We start from the raw sequence: 20483 nt of genomic DNA, 5'->3' as shown, positions 1-20483 counted from the left end.
ATGATTCGGTGCTTTCTATCGGCTCTAGATGAATTTTTGGCAGTGCCACCTATCGGTTCAATCTCACCAGTCCCATCAGTCCCTTTGAACGTATCTAAGCAACAGGACGCTTTATTCCAATGCGCTGTTGAGTCCACAGAATTCGGTATGTAGCGAAGTAGCTAAATTTGTACTTTGTCTTAAAGGGACTAATTGTTGTTTTACATTATGGTATTCATTATTTGTATGTTTAGTGTGATCAGACAGAATAAAGTTTTACTCGTGTCAGAAAGAAAATGCACCACTTTCCAAAATCAGCCCGGTAGCTAGCTGGCTACCAATTCATGTTAGCTAACTCATCAGCGAGCTTCACTTGTTTTAACAATGCTTTCGAAGGTTTTTCGAGCTATCATTAAAAATCATTCAAAACAGCTGCCTCGCTAATAAAAAGATAATTGGCTTATCCGGCTAACGTGAGCTAATAACGTTGCTAATGTGAAAATACAACTTTCATGTAACGGTCATTTGTGTGACAACTGTCAATTATTGACGTGCGCTTGTTCTTTTTTGTAGTGGGAGCACAGACTACCTACCCTCTAAGGACTTGTGACTATCAGAAAAGACAGGAGTTTAGAGACAGCCAACACGCCGTGTGCACAATTTGTGACATCAAGTGGGAACAAAGTCTTACCAGCCACACAGCAAGTGGAGTGAGTAGTCACCAGTGTTTTTCAGCATTAAAGTAGTTTATTTGTAGAAATCCGATTCTTTATAGATTCACTGATTAATAAAATAATAGGATTACTCGATTATTCATTACTCACAGCGTACAGAATTATATGATAGTACAATTCACAAGCACAAAGCACTACGTTTACGTACAATCTGCATGGTGGCTATCAGATGTGCAGCAAGTTAAGTGACAAAGCGTTTGTGCGTGTGCAGTTATCATCCTAATGCTAGTGTTGAAATCCACGTTTCTGAAACATGTAAACGTATGTATGGTAATCATAACTGTGTCCTTCTGACAGCCTCAATTAGGATTTCAAGACTAGTTGAGCTGTTGAGAACAGATTTTTCTTTAGGGGTGTACTATCCCTTCCCCCAAAAGGGGAGCTGTTTTAGTGTTAGAACCCTGCTAAGATTTCAAGGACTTATCTCAAGAATTTGTCCTTTCAAATATTGATTAATATAGATAACATTTACAAATGTGAATTTTAGTAAATTTGAGGATCAGATCTGAGTTAGGAGTTAGGCATTCCTTCAGGTATTTTCATTGGTCTTAATATGATTAGGAAGAGAGCTTTGTGATAGTGATAAGAAATATAATGATTTAAAAACAGTACTATGATTCCTAATAAGCAACATACTCATATAGCGTTTGTTTTTAACAGTTTGTGGTGAATTGAACAATGGCTGACATTGATGAAGTACAGGGCAACAGCCCCCCAACAGGAGAAGAGAAAGATGTGGCCAACGTCAGCCCATCTCCAGACGGGCTACCGGTTCCAACAGAATGTTCCAAAGCTGAGGGTAGCGAGGAGCCTGGCCCAGCTGAGGATGGAGAGGATTCTGGGCAGAGGGATGAGGACAGAAAGGAACCTGGGAAAAGGGAGGAGGATAGAGAGGAGCAGGAGCAGAGGGGTGAGGATAGTGGACTAAAGGGGGAAGATGTGAGTGTGGAAGAGGACAGGTTGAGCCCAGGTGGGGAAGGAGCGCAAGGTGGACTGGCTGACGGGCCAGCAGACCCCGACACAGCTGGCCGACCACCATCTGAAGTCCTAGAGCAGCTAGCATGCTCTCCAGTCTATGCAGCAACTTCCAGGGCAGTGACCCCGCAGAAGAGGGTGTCACTCAGTGTCAAAACATATCCTTTGGTAAGTCTGCCACATAAATACCCAGGTCTTTACAAAAGATCGGACAGCAAGCAGCATATGAAAGTGATGCGTGCAACCCCTATTCAAGGCCATAGATTCCTACAGTCAGTCATAGCAGCAATCCAAAGTTATTAGAAGTGGATCATTTTTACACTCTGACCTTGACAGCCCAGTGCTGGTGTTTTTCTGTGGTTGCAGACTCTGGAGTGGGCCTACGGAATAAACCGGGCCCTCCCCGTCTTTAGCCTGCTGGACACGGAGCGGCTGGAGATTCTTTACGGCTGTGCCAACGTGGCAGTGATGTACGACTATTCCGCCCACTCTCAGCACATCCTCCAGGCAAGGCTGGCCCCCTCTTTGCTTTCCGCCCTCCTGGAGAGGAAGAGAGAGAGAGAGAGAGAGAGAGAGAGAGAGAGAGAAAACAGCTGGCAGACACCACCACAACTGGCTTGGATTCACAGTGCATTGTGTCTCATAAAATAGAGGAATCTGTGACAGAAGTGCATGACATTTGCATTATTTTTCACAGTGTACAGCAGTCTGTAGTTCATACCGGTAATGTATGCGGTTTGCAGTGAGCCTAACCTGGAGATTTTCCTTCTTGGAAACTAGGTACAGATTTACATGTTAACTCTTTCAGTGACTCGGTACTCTGCTTGTTGACATGTAGAAGAAACAAGTATATCAATAATGGCAGACAAAATGCTTCCCCAGGGTCACTGCAACCCCATTTCCTGTTTGTGTGTGAGCGAGGACAGACGTTGGCTGGTGACTGCAGACAAGGGTCCAGACAGCTTGGTGATCATATGGGATGCATACTCTGGGTAATGCTGTCTCTGGTGTCTCACAATTTAGGAATTTGATAAAAACATCTGATCCATCGAGCAATAAGTGCTAATAAGTCTTGCAAAGACAATCACAGGTTTTGTTTTACTTTTCTGGGGGCGGACATACTAACATAAACATTTGTATGCAATTAATTTTTGTGATTTTAACTGGGTGCTGCATCAAAGGTGGCTGTGGTCTTGCCAGACAGCCTTTGCATAGTTGTGCTATGAAGGATTGTATAGTATGCTTGGGTATAATTGCAGATGGGCTTGTTTTGTTTTGAAGGATTCCTGTGCAAACGCTGTTTGACTGCCACCCTGAGGGGGGTGTTTCAGCTGTGGCGTTATCAAGTGACTCAAAGCTGTTGGTGACCGTCGGAGCTGGAGAAATTCAGGTGTGTGATAAGAGGAACAGGAGGCCACAAAGCCATCAGTGAACCAGTAATTTTTGTTGGGTTATTAAGGAAAACAGTCCTTCAATTGCTCCCTCATACTACCTCATTGACTATTGGTATTGTGGAAATCTTTTTTGTTCTTTCTTTTTTTATTACACATGTTCCTGATTCTCAGTGTCATAAAAGTGAAATAGTGGATGTGTTCACTTTGCTAGGGTATGTAGTATTGTTGTCCTAGTACATAATAGGTGAGAAAAACTGAGAATGGCTGAGTAATACAGTACTTTAAAATAGCTGAATTGAAAGGAAAAAAATCTTTCTGTACTCCTCAGATAACTCCCTTTTACCCATGGCACTGAGTTGTTTGTGTGCAAAACCACAAGATGTTTATTGTCTTTTCACAGAGAGTCTGTATCTGGGAGTGGACCAGTGAAACAGAGGCTCCAGTCTGTGTTACGGAGCTAAATCCAGAATATGGTTGCCAGGTAACTTGCATCGCTTTGGATGGCTTGTTGAATTCATTTATTGAATCCTCAAAGGAAAAATTATTCTCCTTGTGAAATGCTTTGTCATCATGTCTGTAATATATGCTCACCCTAATATTTTATTGTACTGTCACAAAATCAATCTTATGAAACATAATTACCATGGTATCGGGCACAGTGATTTGTATGTCAGTGTTGTTTTCTTCTTTATTTTAGAATTACATAATATTTGATCCAAATGACAGTACCCAGCTCCTCAGCAACAGCGAGAGTCAAGTTTTATTTTACCACATGGTAAGTAGCATTTTGGATGTTTGCATTGTTGTTTTGTTTCAACATTGATTTTATGAGCTATAATGTTTTATGTTTTGTTACAGGACAAGGCAAATCTGGAATGTTTGGCACCAGAACTGTCAGATAATGTAAGGTCAAGAATCTGATAAGTAATTGTCTCAGTGTGTGTTTTTAGTTCTGTACTGTAATTGTAAAAGTATACACATTGATCTTGGTGTATTTGCATCAAAGAAAATCAGATAATACTGATGATATGAATTGTAAATACATATTTCTGTACTGATATTCTGTTTACAGCTTCACGTGCTGCCATTTTACATTACTTCATTTATTTGTTAATGAGATGTTTATATCCAGTGTAATAGATTTTTTTGCATTTTACACAGTACCCAGTTATACAGTTGGATATTTACAGAACAGATTACACTGATGCCCTCACGACTGGTACAGAAGTTGCCCACAGCAACTGTACAGAACAGTTATGTTCTGTACAGTTGCTGTGGCCTCTGTTTTAGACTGCTGCCCTGAACACTGACACACACTACTGCCCTGCCTTGCTGTTCTGTCAACTGCTCTTCACTACTAACCTGACCATATAACTGCTGTCCACTAACAGCTCTCAGGTTTTTTCTTCTCTCAGACCTTCAAGAAGGTGGTGGGGGCCCTCAGCCAGTCCATCTTCCACTCTGGAGGCATTCAGGCTTTTACGGCCACCATGGGAGGGAACATGGTGGTGTGGGATGTGGAGGAGGGCTCCACTACTAAGGTCCCCATCTCCAGAACAGCTATCAAGCTCATCTCGCTGCAAAGACACGGCATCACTGTGTTGACACGGACCGACAGGTATTTATCCATCTCCAACTGCCTGGATAACTGTGCCACTACTGCCCTGAGCATTTGTTTATATTTCCACTGCCTGGCCAGTAAGGTCCGTGGACAGATTTCTGGAAGCCTCTGTGCCATGTATGAGCTATGCTTTGTTTATTGTCATACTCAAGGTGAAGTAGCCAGCATTGTAACAGGTAAAACAATGTATTCTGGGTTTTGTATAAGGATTGGATCAGAAGAAATACGAATACCCGCAGTAATAGTTACATATAGTTACAATAGTTAGCTGCAAACATATTTTATAGATCATCAACATTCTGCTGCTTAGGAGTAGGTCAAGCTTTTCATTCTATGCGCTATACCTCACCCTGCCCTTGAAAAAATGTTATTGGTTTCCTTAAGGTGTGTGCCATATACTTATTCCTTTATTAAAAAACATTATTAATAAACATTTGTAGGACAAGAAGACATGGGCCTTCAGTGAGTGAAGGGCTTCTTACTTCATCCCCTGAGTGCTGGTCCAGTCTTGCTTTGTTAAGAGTTTCTAAATTGCAGGAATGCTGTAAAAAGACATCTTCACAGACACATCTATTATGCATTTCATTCATGTTCATTTCCATAAGAAACTTTGGTTTTCAAACCAATTATCCGAGCTTCTAATCCTTGATTTTTGACACAATGGCATTGTAATGTGACTGTGAATCTGTGATGCCTGTGGTTGCCAGATCTTAATGGATTGCTTGCAATGCCTCAGTTATCTTGTGACAGGCAACACCAGGGGCCATGTGAACTTCTATGATGAGAACTTAAAGCTGATCAGCTGGTACAGCAAGTTCAACTTGGACCAGATCACATCCATCTCCTTCTCCAAAGAGTCACCACCAGACAGCGCAGTGGGATATTTAGAGGACTGTACTCTGGAAGCCAAGCCATTTGTAGTTCGGTAAGCACAGAGGGAAGTCAGGTTGTATTCAGAATGGCATAGCTGGAATCTTTTCTATTCTACAAACAGAGAGCAGCACTGTTAACAGACCAGTGAGCATGGCAGTGTGGGACATGTTGTGTAAGTACATGCCCTGCTTTGACCAAAGGGACTGTGAATGTGACCTGCCTTTTCTCCCATAGGAACTTTGTGATTTCCACGGTTAGCGCCACCGTGGTCCATGTGAACACCAAAAGTCTCCAGCTGCAGACGGTGGTTAAGGAGCACTCGGAGGCCCTGCACGCAGTGGCCTGCCACCCTGCCCGTTCCATTGTCTGCATGGGCAGCTACTGTGGCATCCTCAAGGCCTGGGACTACAACTGTAAGGAGCCAGTGTGCAGCAGGGTTTTCCAGAAGGAGAGGCAGGTCCACTGCCTTGCGTATGACCCGAAAGGTAACTGCCACTGACAGGCTTCACCAGAGGCCCCTATCAAGCTCATAGCAGACACCCTGTCACCCTGTCAGTCAAAATAAATTCCCAACATTCTTCAGGTTATTGCTTTCTGAATATCATCATTATTAGTCGAATGGTCTAAATTTCTCATTAGCATATAAATGATGTAATTTAGCATAAAGTCTTTATTTAAATGAGACATGAGTCTCCAACCTGCTGGACAGTAGAGCAGCCTTTTAGATCGATCAATGACGGTGCTTTTCTGTTCAGGTGCTTTGTGGAACTGGATATACAACAAACTGATTGTACTGTTTTCTGGGAAATATTTATTATTAATATTTAATAATAATATTATATAATATTATTATTACATTATATATATAATATTATAATTATATTAACCATGATGTGAAAATACAAAAAGGCATTAGACTCTGTTAATAATGTCTGTTTATAGGGAGTCATTGTATTCAACAATACATTAATCTCACTGAAAATGAGGGTCACTAGTGGTGATGGGAGCTCTGTGCCATGCGGATAATGTTCTGTGGTGATGCACACTGGTGGACACACTGCTCTGATGGACTTGATGCATTTTCCTTTCTGCAGGTTTCTATTTGGCAGTGGGCTTTGCCTGTGGGACTGTTTACGTACTGGACGCCTCCACACTGCTGAACCAAGAGGAGGAATGCTTCAAGTTTGCCAAAGACTGCATCACCCATATCACCTTCTCTCCGGACTCATGTTACCTAGCCACAGCGGTGAGTGAATGCCTATGCAATTCACAGCCCGTACACTGGAGTGCCTCCTACTGGTTGTCACTCACCATTGCATCACACACTTAAGCTCCCAAACCATTATCCCAGTCCCTTCTGCGAAGCATGTAATTGAATTTGTTGCCCTTGGCATTTTCAGTGCCACAATAAGTCAAAAATTGATCAGACAAGAAATACAAATCAGTGAAGTACAGAAACATCACACTGTGTCTTGGTGATGTATGAATTCCAAATGATTTTTTTTCTGCTTGATCGTGACCTTGATTCAGGATGCAGGGAAGGCCGTAACAGTGTTCCAGCTCTGCCCTGAAGATGGCAAAAAGGTGTGGAAGTACCAAGGGAGACACCGTGCCCACTACAAGCCCATTCAGGACCTCCTCTTTGGAGTCTACCCAAACAGCACCCAGCCCAGGTTACTCTCCCTGGGCATGGACAGAATGCTGGTGAGATCCCTGTATTTTCCAATTTACACACAGTGTTGATATATTTTGATTGAAGTAGCTGACAAATTATGTTCCTGCTTGTTTCAAGTCAAAGACTGTTTTTTAAATGCATTCATGGAACATTCTGGGACAACTGATCAGGTGTTTGCAAATACCATTAGTTCAGTTTAAATGTGTGACAGATATTTTTTGTGTGAGTGTGACAATGGGAACAGATTCATGGTATTCATTGAGGTGGCCGTGACAGCTGATGTGAACGGATACTTGGACCACTGGTTATAGTCACTGTTGTGTTTGTGGTTATGACCAGGTGGAGTATGACCTGAAGAGCTGTGGCAAAGACCAGCTGCCGCTAATGAACATGGTGCGCATTGAGCAGAGTGCCGTGCCCACCTGCATGGCCTGGTACCCTCCCCTCAGCTCCGAGCACCTCCTACTTACTGCCTCAGACCTCTACAAGATGAAGCTCTTCAACAGCACCACCAAGATGTGCAGGTCAGCACCCTCCTTGCATCATTCAGTTATATTCTTTCAAAGTACTATTTAATGGGTGTTCAACCATACAGAACTTGGGTAATTGTTACAGGGCTGAAGGAGAGTATTCCTATTTATTATTGTTCACAAGTTTGCATATTGTAAGCACCTCATAGCCAAGGGAGAAGTATTCATGTGTAATATCTAAAAGCGTGTTGTAACATATGTAGAGGAATTTAAGTCACTTTTAAGCATTCAGCACTATTTCATTCTTAAAGATTATATTCAGGTACATTGTGCGTACAGCTGTTTTGTGTCATGAATGGCTGTTTATTTTTATATAGAATCTAGATTTTCTGGCTGAGGTAAAACCATTTTCTCATCTTTCCGGTGTTCATGCACAGAAAAACAGTCCTGGGGCCCACATACGGATCTCCTATTCAAAAGATGGCCGTTCTGCCTTTATCCCAGGAGGGGGACCCTAAGTCTAATTATCTTGCATACATCACAGAGGACAAGGTGAATGTCTACCCTTCCCAGTGTTGTGATGTCCGCTTTGTCTATGCACTGTGTGCGCTGGTGCTACTGTTTTCACTAGTGAAAGAACAGCACATGTCTCACCACGGCCTTTGTAAAGACACTGAACAAGTACATCACAAAAATGCAAACAGAGAACGGTCAAAGAAGGGATCCTTGGAGTGGCATTGAGGGATAGAAAGGCAAAAAATGAAGAATGTCTCTGTAAGAAAAATGAAACATTGCTTTCTTTCCAGTTGGGTATGCAGTGCAGTTCTGTTCTTCAATTCACACTGCTGGTATAGGAAAAGTAACCATTGTGCCTATAGTGGCAGCAATGTGGAGTTGTAATTTGGAAACAAGAGTCTGCACAGGATGGGACATTCCTGAGCACAGTGCTTAACACATATTGCTTCAGTGAGGAACAATATAAATAGTGGTTTAAGTGGGTAGCATGTAAAATGTTAACCATGTTACTCTCTCCACATTAATATAGCTCCCAGATCAATAAATAATGTAGCTGAGAAATACAGGTGAAAACAGTGTATTGTCTTCATGGAACACAGCCAAAATGTACAGCGGCTGAGGAAAAAGCAGGTAGTGTTTGTTTGCTTTTAACTGTATGCGTATCCTCCTGTCCAGGTGGGCCTCCAGATCCTTCCCTTAGATGGCAACCCCTACAAGTACACTGCCATAATCAGCCACCCAAAGGGGGTCTCTGCTTTCGCCTGCTCCCGTGATGGCAAGTACATCTTCACCTCGGGTGGCCCTGACTACACCGTCCTCTCCTGGCAGATCAACCTGAAGTGAGTTCACATGCAGAGCGCAGCCAACATTACTGTATCACAGTATGTCCTCTTCAGTGTACTGTATACATGTGACCAGTGTCAAATTGGGCCCTTGCAGCCTCCAGCCTCTGCACAAGATGTTCACCATTCCATTTTTGTCATGCACTTTTTGAAAGGATGCAAATTCACCAACTCTTGACAGGTTAATTTTCCCTTCCTCTCCTGTTTCAGCAGCTATATGTTCCCAAAACCATAGTTCTTTAAAACCTGAATATGTATTACTGGTCAGATTTTTTGCCTTTCTCAGTGAGGATATTAAACCAGATCCAGGAAAATTACCTCCCAGAATATCCTTTACTCTGAATCCTAATCCTTCCATGTTTCTTGTGAGATGAATCCCTTATAAAATGGGCACATGTGTTTAGTGTCCACAAGCATGTAACTCTTGCAGTGTACATTTTAAAAACCTCATGAGAATACTGACAGGTCAAAGGGGTTTCTTGCTTGGTTACCAAACTCACAATACACAGTAAGGTCTTCTTATACATTCTTTATTTGAATCAGACATGAGTAGATACAGTCAAGATTCCATTTCACTGACACATCTTTGAACAAAGCCTGTCTTCCTCCCTCCAGTTTGAACATCCAGTTTTTTTTCCCCTTACATCCTGGCCTAAGGTAGAGCAGGCACTTTTCTAGTCATACCAGGAGTACCTAATCTATGGCATTATATTGGCAGGTTGGTCAGATACACAAACCTACACTTACTATGGTAACTTGTACAATATTTTATTCTCTTTGTTACACAGAGATGTTAATCTGTTTCTTGCACTGATTTGATTTAACGTGTCCCTACAGTGCTCTGGAAGCTGCAGCATCCCTGGGAGGGAAGGACATGATGCCTTTTTACAGCCTTCTGGAAGGAGGGAGAGATGGGGTGCTCTTTAAAGTGAGTGAGAGAATGTATTATGTGTTATAATGTAATTATTATGAATAATATCAGAATGCCGATGTGTCAGATTTTCAAATCTTATTTTTGCCAGTCTGAACGGTACATTAAAAGGAGTTAAATAAAAATAGTTCAGTAGTACACTGCATCATTAATTTACTTAGAAGATTCCAGGGAAAGATTCCACATTCTAAAATGTGTCACCGTATCTGATATCTTTGGATGATTTACCTCAATCTATGTCTTTAACTAATGCAGTTACAGACAGCAAAAATCCAGTTTTTATTTTTAAATCAGAAGGATAGGTTAAATAAAACTCAAATGTGGCAAATGTTAGGAATATAGGCTGTTTTTACAGAACAAAAGTCAAATCAACAATCTTTTGTTCTTGATTTAGAATGTTTACTGATATACATCTAATATAGTCTAACGTAAACCATTTACCATATTTCATTTTAACTGGAAATGCTGAATAAGTTAACTTAATTTCATACAATAGCCTACACTTGATTCAGAACCTACAATTATCATGTCCCCTATACATAATTCTCAGCCAGATTCTTGCCATGTTAAGGATGAGCATATCTGAGCAACTAACAGTAGTATGCTCTTGTGTTTTCCTCTCAGGAAATGGAGGACTACTTCTATTACTGTCAGCTGCGCAGCCAAGGGATAGACTCTATGGAAACCCGACAGGTGTCCACCAGAATCCCCCTGACAGAATTATCTTTTGTCATGAGGGCTCTGGGCTTCTTCCCCACAGAGCAAGAGGTATTAGCGTCCTCATCTGTCTATGCTCACCACACACCAGTTTGGCTATCACTGGCTTGGGGGCCATACCTCTAAAAATGATCTGAATTCCCTCTGCCAGCTTGAAGACATGCGGAATGAGGTCAAGTACAGTCGATATGCAGAGACAGGGGAGATTGTGAGGGACATTGATCTGGAGGAGTTCATAAAGCTGTACATCAACCATAGACCAGCATTTGAGATCTCCAGGGATGAGCTCCTGCAAGTGTTCAAGGTCCTGGGCCACTCGGACGAGAATGGAGAATGGGTGCTGAACAGAGATGATCTTCTGCATCTCCTGCAGACAAGAGGTTTGTTGCCATGTTACCTGTGAAATGCCATGTATAGAAAATACACTCTATACACTTTTTATGGAGAAATCAATTCTCTCAATAAAGATATATGCATCTATGGGCAGATCGAGTGCTCAAAGGCCATATAATCTATTGGTTTTCATTTTACTTTAAATTTTAATTGTTTAATTTTTGTCATATATTTTAAACTGGATGTCATCATACCTATACTGTTTCACAGTAGCATTTAAATAGACTCACTGGACTTGAAGAGAAACTGTTGTGGTTGTTTTCATCTGTTTAGCTTAGCTCTGTGATCAACCACAAAGCAAGAGGGATTAGCTCTTAAAGCCTAGTTGTGGTTTTCACTGAGTAATACAAGTAACATTTCATACAGTGTTCACCATAATCAGCAAAAAAAAATTTCAGATGTAAATTATTGAAACGGGAGTTTTTTTTTTATTTTTCATCAACTCATGAGCAAAAATAGTAAGGTACTGCATTGTGATCTCTAATTGTTAACAAACCAGTGTATCTTAAATATAGTTAATACCTCATTGATTGTAAAACAATTACTCCATCACTTAATCTGTTTGCCATTCTTAAGTTGTGCTCCTTTTCCCATACTAATTATGTTACTTTTCTGTATTGTGTTCTGTGAAATGCACTTTGACAATTGTTTTGCTAAGAGCTCTGTAATAACAAAAATTTGATGATGATGAAATGTGACAAAGTCTTGCAAATATGTCGCTAGGTGAGAGGTGAAAATCTGAGTGAGTTACTAAGGTTGCTAAGGGCAGCATGTTGTTTTTCTCCAGGGGAATGTATGACAGAGGAAGAGCTAGCAGAGTGTTTTGCCACATTGCTTGGGGTAACTCCAGAAGGGGGAAGATCGGAACAGGCAACCTTTGACTGTAATGGTATGTGCGGGCCTTAGATGTACGTCTGTATTAATTTTGGAATATTACGCCAAGTGACTGTTGGCCACAAGGCATTTAGACCAAGAAACTATCTAATAGTGACAAAAGTCAACAAATGGATAGTTTAACAATAATATGATGCCTCAGGCACTGAAGGCACTTTGTTGCTGATTTTGTGCTGTGTGTCTGGCAGATTCAGATGCTCTACTGGAGAGCAGAATCCCGGAGGAAATCAAAATGGACACACTCATGGCAGACATCCTTGGCTTCCCTGTTTTCACCCGAGAGCCCCTGCCTTCTGAAGCAAAATCACCAACTGAGTCTGAGCTTTCATAGACAGAAGTGTGAATCACTCACTGTGGCCTCCTTGGTGTGTGTCAAAGAGAGAATGCATCTGTCTTGTGGTGACCTTGCCGGGTTCACCAGCACTGTTTGCCACCCTTATGTTCATTCCTAAGTGTAATAATTTTTTGTATCACTCATTGTCTCATTGTAACATTGTAATGACACATTGCATGTGATACTATTTTCTTGCAAAAATAAATGTATTGTTAATACAGTGGTGCATTTTTAGTTCCCAATTTTTTCCCCCTCACCTTCCTACCTGTACCTTCATATGAACTTTGTTTTACCCATCTATCCATTTTTTGTATGAAAGGAATTGAAGCAAAAAAAAAATGTATTGGGGAAAAAATGCATTTAATTCTTAATGTACTATTCTGCTGTTGTAAACGTGGATCTTTATACATTACATATTATTGTATTATTTCGAAATCAACAACTAAACTTCACGCTTTAAAAGGTATCAGCGTTTGTTCTATTATTCGTATTGTGTCGTATTGAGTTGACCAGGTTGCGTGTACGCTGGATAAGTTTTACACAAAGTTTCAGCCCATAGACAATACAACTTTGAAGCCTTTGTTCTCCTGTCTGTGTACAGTATTGTAGCTCATGTATAACAAAGCTCGAGCTGTGCCTTGCCGTGCAGCTGTAGGCTCTCCGCTCTGTGCTTGGCGCAGGCGCGCTCCCTCCTCTCAGTGCTCTACATTGAGTGTTTGCATTGTGTCTGAACTGCCGGCGAGCTTTAAAAAAATATTTTACCAACAGCAGCAATGTCGGGCAGGTCGGTTCGCGCGGAGACCCGGAGCAGAGCGAAAGATGACATCAAGCGGGTTATGGCAGCTATTGAGAAAGTACGAAAATGGTACGTGAGTTGGAAAAAAACATTATTCGTTATCTAAGCCCAGCTTGTGGGGGAGGAGAGAGGGAGAGAGAACGAGAAGAAAGAATGAAACGAAAGAAGGGTCATCTCGAATTGAATTTGTTCGGATTGTTCAGTCGGCTCAGGTGTGCTGCGGCGCTCTCGCGCGCTGTATCGCGCGCCGGAGTGTTTACAAACCGAAGGTTTCGGCGAATTTTAAATGGATTTTCCCCATTAACATTTAATGTGGGTTGAACCCAGAAGCCATTTCGTTGCAGTCACATGAAGCCTTTGCTGTTTTCTGCCTGGTGTAATGCCGGGTGGAGAGAGCTTTGTACAGTGCAAAGTGTCTCGGGATATAGGCAGCGTACTAATCATAACAATAATCTCCTCTTTGTAACTATATGACGACGGCGCTCTAGAGCCAGAATAGTTTTTATACGGTCTCGGGGTTTTAAATTTAGCGCTTAGAGTCGCTCTTTAGTCCAAATAGAAATAGCGTGCGGTGGGGGCTGGGAGCGAGTGTTAGTGCATGGCTGAGCACGCAATATGACTCAGACAGGGAAATACAATGTGATATCGTTTTATCAGGCTTTCTCCAACGGAACCATTTAATTCGACTCTTATAATAACAATAATTAGAAAGCAGTTTACATTGTTTGTTGAAGTAAATGACAAACCTAATTTTGAAACGGAAGCTAGCTAGACATTAGGCATTACTCTGCTGTGTAGAGTCTAATGTAATGTACTTAAGTCATGATTGTTTAATTTTTATTTTGAACATGTAGTTCATTTATTTTTAAGTCGTCAGTATGGAAATTTTTATTTTAAAATCCGATTACACAATACCTTATTTAGTTTTTTATTCCAAAGTTATGAACTTTATAGATCACAGTTTATGATATGCACGTCAGTTATATGAAAGCTAATTTCTCTGAATGTGTCAACAAGAGTGGGTTGTAGATACATGAAAATGGTTATTATTAGTAGTTTTACTGAACAAATAAATCAGACATAAATGAACAAGCAATTTAATTCAAATTTTTATTTGAAACGAACCAAAAATATTAATTTAGTCCATGTTAGGATTTTCACATTAAATTTTGCATCATAATCGTGATTTTTGTGAACCGCACTGCTTACAGTTGGACTGCCGTTAATGCACTGCTTGAGGGCGTGTTGATCATAACTGCTCGCTCTAGCACACAAGTGCCCCCAGGGTTAGTTTTGTCATGGGTACCATGCAGTGCCATCCCTCAAAGAGCCATGCAGGAACCCCTTTGTGCTAGATTATGGAGCCGTAGAGTTGGAGCTATGCCCAGTGGTTCACAATTGAGCGCCAAGCGGCTTCTTCCATGTCTAGACTGCTTGATTGGCATGCCAGACCCTGTTTTTATTCCCCTGTAAGGGGCAGGAGCCATGTGGGGCTTTTGATGTGTTTTGAAAAGCCCTCATCAATGTTCCATTGACTGAAGTAATGAATCCTGTTTACTTAGCTGGATTTATAGAGAGGTGGGCATTGCTAAAAATGTTTTCTATTTTAGAATTATTTGTATTATTTAGAAAGATTGTGCATGGGGCATTTCATACAAATCTACAACACAGTTAAAATCAAATATTTGCAGAAAGCAATAATGTTCATTTACTCTACCTTAGTGTTTAGGTCAGTTAATCAGAAGTTAACTATATTTACTGCAGTAAAGTAATGTTCTTTCTAATGTTTTTATACAGGGAGAAAAAATGGGTAACTGTTGGTGACACATCCTTAAGAATCTACAAGTGGGTCCCAGTGACTGAGCCCAAATCAGATGATGTAAGTTCACTTGCTGTTTTCAAGTATAAAGTCTTTCAGAATGCCAACTGATTATAATGTATTTGTGACAACACATGTATAAGAATATATAGACTTGGTTTTGCATTAACTGAAAAGTGAATCATGTGACCTTGTAATAGCCACCTTAGGATGGATACTTGGTTACCAATAACTGCTCTGTGCTTTAATTAAGACATGTACAAGATTGGAGCTAATATTAGTTAAATGTCAGCAAGCCTAAATGTTTCCTAAATCATAAATTTTTCATAGTTTATAGGTCTGAATTTTGTATCCATTTGGCAATGCTAATTACATTACATTTTGGCAACAATTTCTTGGATATTTGTATACTTTGCCAGCCATGAGAGTTCATTTAGTGTTGATGTTATGCCTGCCCCTTTGCAGAAGAATAAGAACAAGAAGAAAGGCAAGGATGATAAGTGTGGGTCAGAGGTAACGACCCCAGAGAACAGCTCCTCTCCTGGAATGATGGACATGCATGGTGAGTCCTTTTGGACTTGCAGACTTACACATAAACTTCTGTTGGACATGTCTAATGGTTTAATTTATTTGTTTTTAAGCTTTTGAGAAGTCACACTTACTACAAGCTTCCCGTGGGTTTTCTTGAGAGTCTTTGAGGCTTGCTTTGGGGTTTGTATCTTAACACAGTGCATTTGTCCTTGTCCCTCTCAGATGACAATAGTAACCAGAGCTCCATCGCTGACTCCTCCCCCATCAAGCAGGAGACCAGCAGTAGTGCCAGTCCTGCCCCCGAGCCCACAGTCACCTCCCACAGCGATAGCAACGAGGCCAAGAGTGACGAGAGCCAATCTCCCGGCAAGGAGCAGCTGGCCGCAGACAGTAAGACCGGTCAGTCCGAGCAGAACCAGCACCTGCCACAGGGCAAGTGGGGCAATTGAATTCTGTCATTTATCTAGTGAGTTACCTTTCATGAGCTCAGGTTAGTGTGTTTGATTTGACATGTGTCACAGTCCTGTTTAATATGAACAATACAATCATTTGTGTGATGATCTACAGAAACCCATCTGAAGGTGCTGGAATTAGTTTTGGCTGTCTGTTAAAATGCTTTGATAGTCACTCCAAATCAAAACCTCGATCGCTATAACCAAATTACTGATGCACATCAACAGCTTGAGAGTACAATGTACCTCCTATGAAGAACCATAATCCTCACAATATATGCATCTTGGCACAGTGAGGACACAGTTGAGAAGAGTTACTCACTTTATCAATGACTAAACAGTAAAACTTAGCAATGTTCCTTGCGGTTATGCCTGTTTTTTCATCCTGAATGTGTCTTGACAGATAGCAGATGTATGTCACCAGGTTGTTTGTTTTTTGTGAACAACATATTTTAGACTAGACAAAAACTGTAAATGTAAGTAAAGACATTTTTACTTGCCTAACAAATTCTATGGCCAGTGGTCGAATTTAAATTATTAATGTTATTAATATTCTTTATTAATGTACAGTACATGCTGCCAATTTGCATTGATGTGATAAGTATGCATATATGTATCTTTCAATGACCTATTGGTAATTTTCCACCTCTTGCCTGCTACATTTACTAAAAGGTCTGCTCCAAATTCATGTATCATGAAATGTCCCAATTTCCTCTCTATTATGCAACCTTATATTGTCCTGTGTACAGTTTAGGCCAGGAATGAACCTTAAATTGATTGACTTACTGATATTTGTAGTGATTGATGTAATTATAATAATGACAACAACAACAATACGAAGAAGAAGAAATGCTGAAATATCCTGGAAGCTACTGTCCAATTCCATTTTAGAAAAGGGCAAAAAAAAAATCTAATTACTTTGCATGCATGTGGATTCACCTACCTGTCTCCTTAGCTTGGTCACAGAAAAATGTACTGCCCGTAACGAGGAAGAGGAAATTTGTCTTCCATGTTTAGTGCAGATTCAATTTGAGACATTAAAAAATAGTAACAAGAATACCAACTACATTACTTTCAGACCTGCTATTCCAGGGCTCGATGACATCCTCAATGTGTCCATGTCACTGGGGAGACAATGCTGTGCAGATCCACAGCTCTCTGATTTACCTGGGTAGCTGATCTCATTCTCTGCTTCTGCTCTCAACCTATTCAGATAACGTAATCAGTGAATCAGTGCATGACCGGTGCAGACCTTTGTCTGTGGGCACTTCTGAGAATGTGTTTTGTTTCTCACATACTGTGTCAGATTTTGCTCATGAAATATGGCAGGAATAACAGCTGCAATTGTTTTACAATCTAGCAAATTAGGATTTTTAGTGGAACTCGTCTTGAAATGTCACAGCTGCACCATTTACGTTGAATGGCAGCAGTGTTTATAGGAACCACAAGATGGCGCACAGTGATTCTACTTTGGGTTAACTTGCCCGGCATAGCGAAAATGGATATGCACAGAGAAATATTTTTCACTGAATTTTCCCCTTTTCCTTCCCTGAATTAACTTACTTTCAAAGGTATATACAAATAATTTAGGGCAATGCAGATTAGACACTTCAACTGTGCAGAATGGATCATTAGCTACATAATTATAACTCAGTACAGGACCGAAGTTTAGACAGCTTTCCCACCCTTGCTAACCTTGGAATTACTACAAACTACAAGACATTTGAAGCAGACTAGAGAGAATACACCATTAGTGTATCATATACAGGGTTGTATCTGTATGTTTACCTGCAACTTCAGTCAGCACGGAAAACAGATTTGAAAAGTAATCTCACAAGCTTCTGTTATTCTGTTTGGTTCATTGGAAGAACTTAAAAGGGAATCAAACATGTGCCATTTTATATAATAGGGTTTCCTGTGATTTTGTTCTAAGAGATCTTTGTCATCTTGCAGGTAAAAATCTCTCAGAGTCCTCGCCTGTTGCAGCCAAAAAAGACTCCAAGTCCTCAGGGGAGAAGGAGCCCTCCTCAGAAGCTGCCAAAGTCACTCAGGTACAGCCTGCCCCTATCGCCTGTCCAACAGGCTGCATCAACACATTACATACCAATATCCTGGCAGGAAGAGTAGCAATATCACCTATCATAGAGCTGTAATGTGAGAATTCTTCTGACATGCTGATTGCTGGTTACAGGGCTGGAGTTAGTTTGACAAAATAAATGCCTTCACTCTGACATCATGCTTACATCACACATACAACATTGAAAGAATGAGCAGAAGGATTGGAATTCCTTTGGGGTTCAGTGACTGTCACACACAGCATTGCTGCTTCTATCTTTGAATGCTTCCTTTCACACCAGAGGTGGTTTGAATTAAGTGCATGTTCATTTTGGTCCAAATGAATATATGTATGACCATTGCCATTGTTTCTTTTTTCATATTCCTCTGGATCAGGAATTGGAAGATGGGGCTCCTCCCAGTAAGAAGGGAAAAATGGAGTCTCCCTCCCCTGGTTATGAGGAGAGTTAAGTGTCCTGACCAATCTATTGCTCTCCCACGCCTCTCTACCAACCCACTCCACGCCTCTCCCAAGCACTCCTACTTACTCAGAGGTGGAAGGGCAGTGTTTCTCTCCACTAATCCCACCCCAAATACATATTTACGTTGGCCTTGGACAATTCTGCCCCCTAAGCCCACACCCCACCCGTTCCCTTGTTCCAGCCTATGTGATGTGAGTATGGGGGAAGGAAGGGGGGAGAGTGTAAGCACCACAGCACCTGCAAGACTAGGCCTGCTGAAAGACACTGACAAGCTGCATCTGTGAAACACTCTGGGGTAGATGGTGCCCTCCAGCACTGATCCAGGAACAGCAAACCCAACCCTAACCATACTGCGCAAAAAGCTGAAACTGATCCAAAGTCAGGGGTTGGGGGCACCATCTATTTAGAATGTGAAACACAGCGCTGCAACCAACCTGTTTTATTGCTCTCAAACTTTCCTCTCCTCCTTTTGTATCTTTAAGCTTCTGTTCCAAGGGGTTTAGTTTTTGCTCAGGAGGGTCAACGCACTGTTAAATAATGTCAAGATCACAGTTGGTTCTGCTGCTGTAGTATCGTTTAATATTTTGCAATTATAAGAAGGTTTATTTAACAAAGGCGGCAACAACAATATATTTAATGAATGGTACAGGTCACATATTGAGGTTTTTTTTTTTTATTTTCAGTTTTGTCTTTATATCTGTTTTTGTGAAGACCAGCCTGTAGCATAGGTCCTGCTTGGTCATGTGCCTTGTGTTACCAAAAGGATGATAAGCTTGTGTTCATTTTATTTTTTATTTTAATTTTTTTTTTGTACATTTTTTTAACTTTGTATTGTTTTTGTTCTAAAGTGCCCTCTTTTGTATGCTTTACTTATGAACCATTTTTGACAAAGTGCATATAAGCGACAGTGTCAGTTTCACATGAACAATATCTTAACAATATGAACATCAAGGAATGGAAAACAAAGATGGCAGCAGCAAACAAGTAGATATTCATCTCTGGTTATTTTGGCATTCTTTTTTTTCTTAATGTGAAGATTGTCTGCCTAAAGGATTGAGCTTTAGCATTCCAAGGTAAAATTTGTTGTTTCAGAGCAAAGAAAGCCTTCTGTTACTTTTCACAGTGTACAGGCTTGGTCCTGTGGGATCTTTCTTTGGTGTTCTTTAGCCAAATGGACAAGTGAACAAGTAGTTTGTATTTTAAAAGAAACACCTCTTCTTCTATCAAAGTAGGTTCAATTGAGCTAAGCTTTAGAACCAAGGCAGATTTGTTTGGTTTTGTGTGCATACTTAATATAAATGCTCTACTCTATGATTTTTCCCATTTCTGGATATTTACTTGATGACGCTTTTATTTTGTTTAAATACCATATGTATATTTGGATTCTGAGTAGGTGTGTTTCTTTATGCTAATTTTAGGGAACATTCCACTCTTGTAGCATATTTTCTCGATTAAAAACACACCCACACATATTTACTTCAGTTGGATTATGTAGTAGTGCAATTAGCAGCATGGTAGACTGTAGGAAAGGCATTGTGTACAGTCTGATGTTTGACCCCCATCTGCTAGGATGAGAGGTTTATTGTTACTGACTGCTGCGCTGATCATTGGTGTATTTGATATGATCAAGCCCCTGTCTGACTCTACATTGGGTTGTCCATAATAGAGTGAATGCAAGGTTCTAATAGTAACTCTGCAGAGAAACAAAAAAATTAAGCCACTGTTGTGGGGGCCTAGGAGATTCAGCTGTTTTCATGATCAAAGTTTTGTTTGTTCTGAACTTTAGTTTGACTTGCTGTCCTTTTGGAGGAATTAAACGCTAAATGGAATGGCACTATCCAGTGCCACGGATTGGAGAGAATGGCAAATTTGCACATACATTTGGAACGATAATTTGAAAATATTTACTCCTAATACTTCTCTGATGGCAAGCTCTGGGGCGGCGTCACATGCTGCCCTAGTTTTGTGGCAGCTTTGGGAAATGCATATCGCAGTTCCAG

At 40.8% G+C, this 20483-nt stretch overlaps 2 protein-coding genes across 2 annotated transcripts; both read left to right on the top strand.

The window, feature by feature from the left end:
• The first annotated feature begins 534 nt into the window (after nucleotides 1-534).
• cfap251 (cilia and flagella associated protein 251) lies at nucleotides 535-12345 on the top strand. Its single transcript, XM_036526262.1, has 21 exons — nucleotides 535-689; nucleotides 1374-1856; nucleotides 2055-2195; nucleotides 2571-2680; nucleotides 2970-3078; nucleotides 3483-3563; nucleotides 3780-3857; nucleotides 3941-3985; nucleotides 4498-4700; nucleotides 5440-5628; nucleotides 5811-6061; nucleotides 6671-6822; nucleotides 7107-7280; nucleotides 7591-7775; nucleotides 8159-8273; nucleotides 8913-9076; nucleotides 9917-10007; nucleotides 10635-10778; nucleotides 10879-11107; nucleotides 11908-12009; nucleotides 12203-12345. The coding sequence occupies exons 2-21, from the start codon at nucleotides 1392-1394 to the stop codon at nucleotides 12343-12345; spliced, it is 3171 nt and encodes a 1056-aa protein (XP_036382155.1). The 5' UTR covers nucleotides 535-689; nucleotides 1374-1391.
• A 722-nt stretch (nucleotides 12346-13067) lies between these two features.
• Nucleotides 13068-19129, top strand: LOC118776748 (B-cell CLL/lymphoma 7 protein family member A-like). Its single transcript, XM_036527278.1, has 6 exons — nucleotides 13068-13213; nucleotides 14942-15023; nucleotides 15429-15525; nucleotides 15717-15893; nucleotides 17900-17997; nucleotides 18398-19129. The coding sequence occupies exons 1-6, from the start codon at nucleotides 13122-13124 to the stop codon at nucleotides 18470-18472; spliced, it is 621 nt and encodes a 206-aa protein (XP_036383171.1). The 5' UTR covers nucleotides 13068-13121; the 3' UTR covers nucleotides 18473-19129.
• The last annotated feature ends 1354 nt before the right edge of the window (nucleotides 19130-20483 follow it).

This window comes from Megalops cyprinoides, chromosome 4, assembly GCF_013368585.1.
Source record: "Megalops cyprinoides isolate fMegCyp1 chromosome 4, fMegCyp1.pri, whole genome shotgun sequence".
In the NCBI taxonomy this organism is placed as follows: domain Eukaryota; kingdom Metazoa; phylum Chordata; class Actinopteri; order Elopiformes; family Megalopidae; genus Megalops; species Megalops cyprinoides.
The sequence above is the reverse complement of the archived record's forward strand: the minus strand, read 5'-3'. Positions and strand labels throughout refer to the sequence as shown.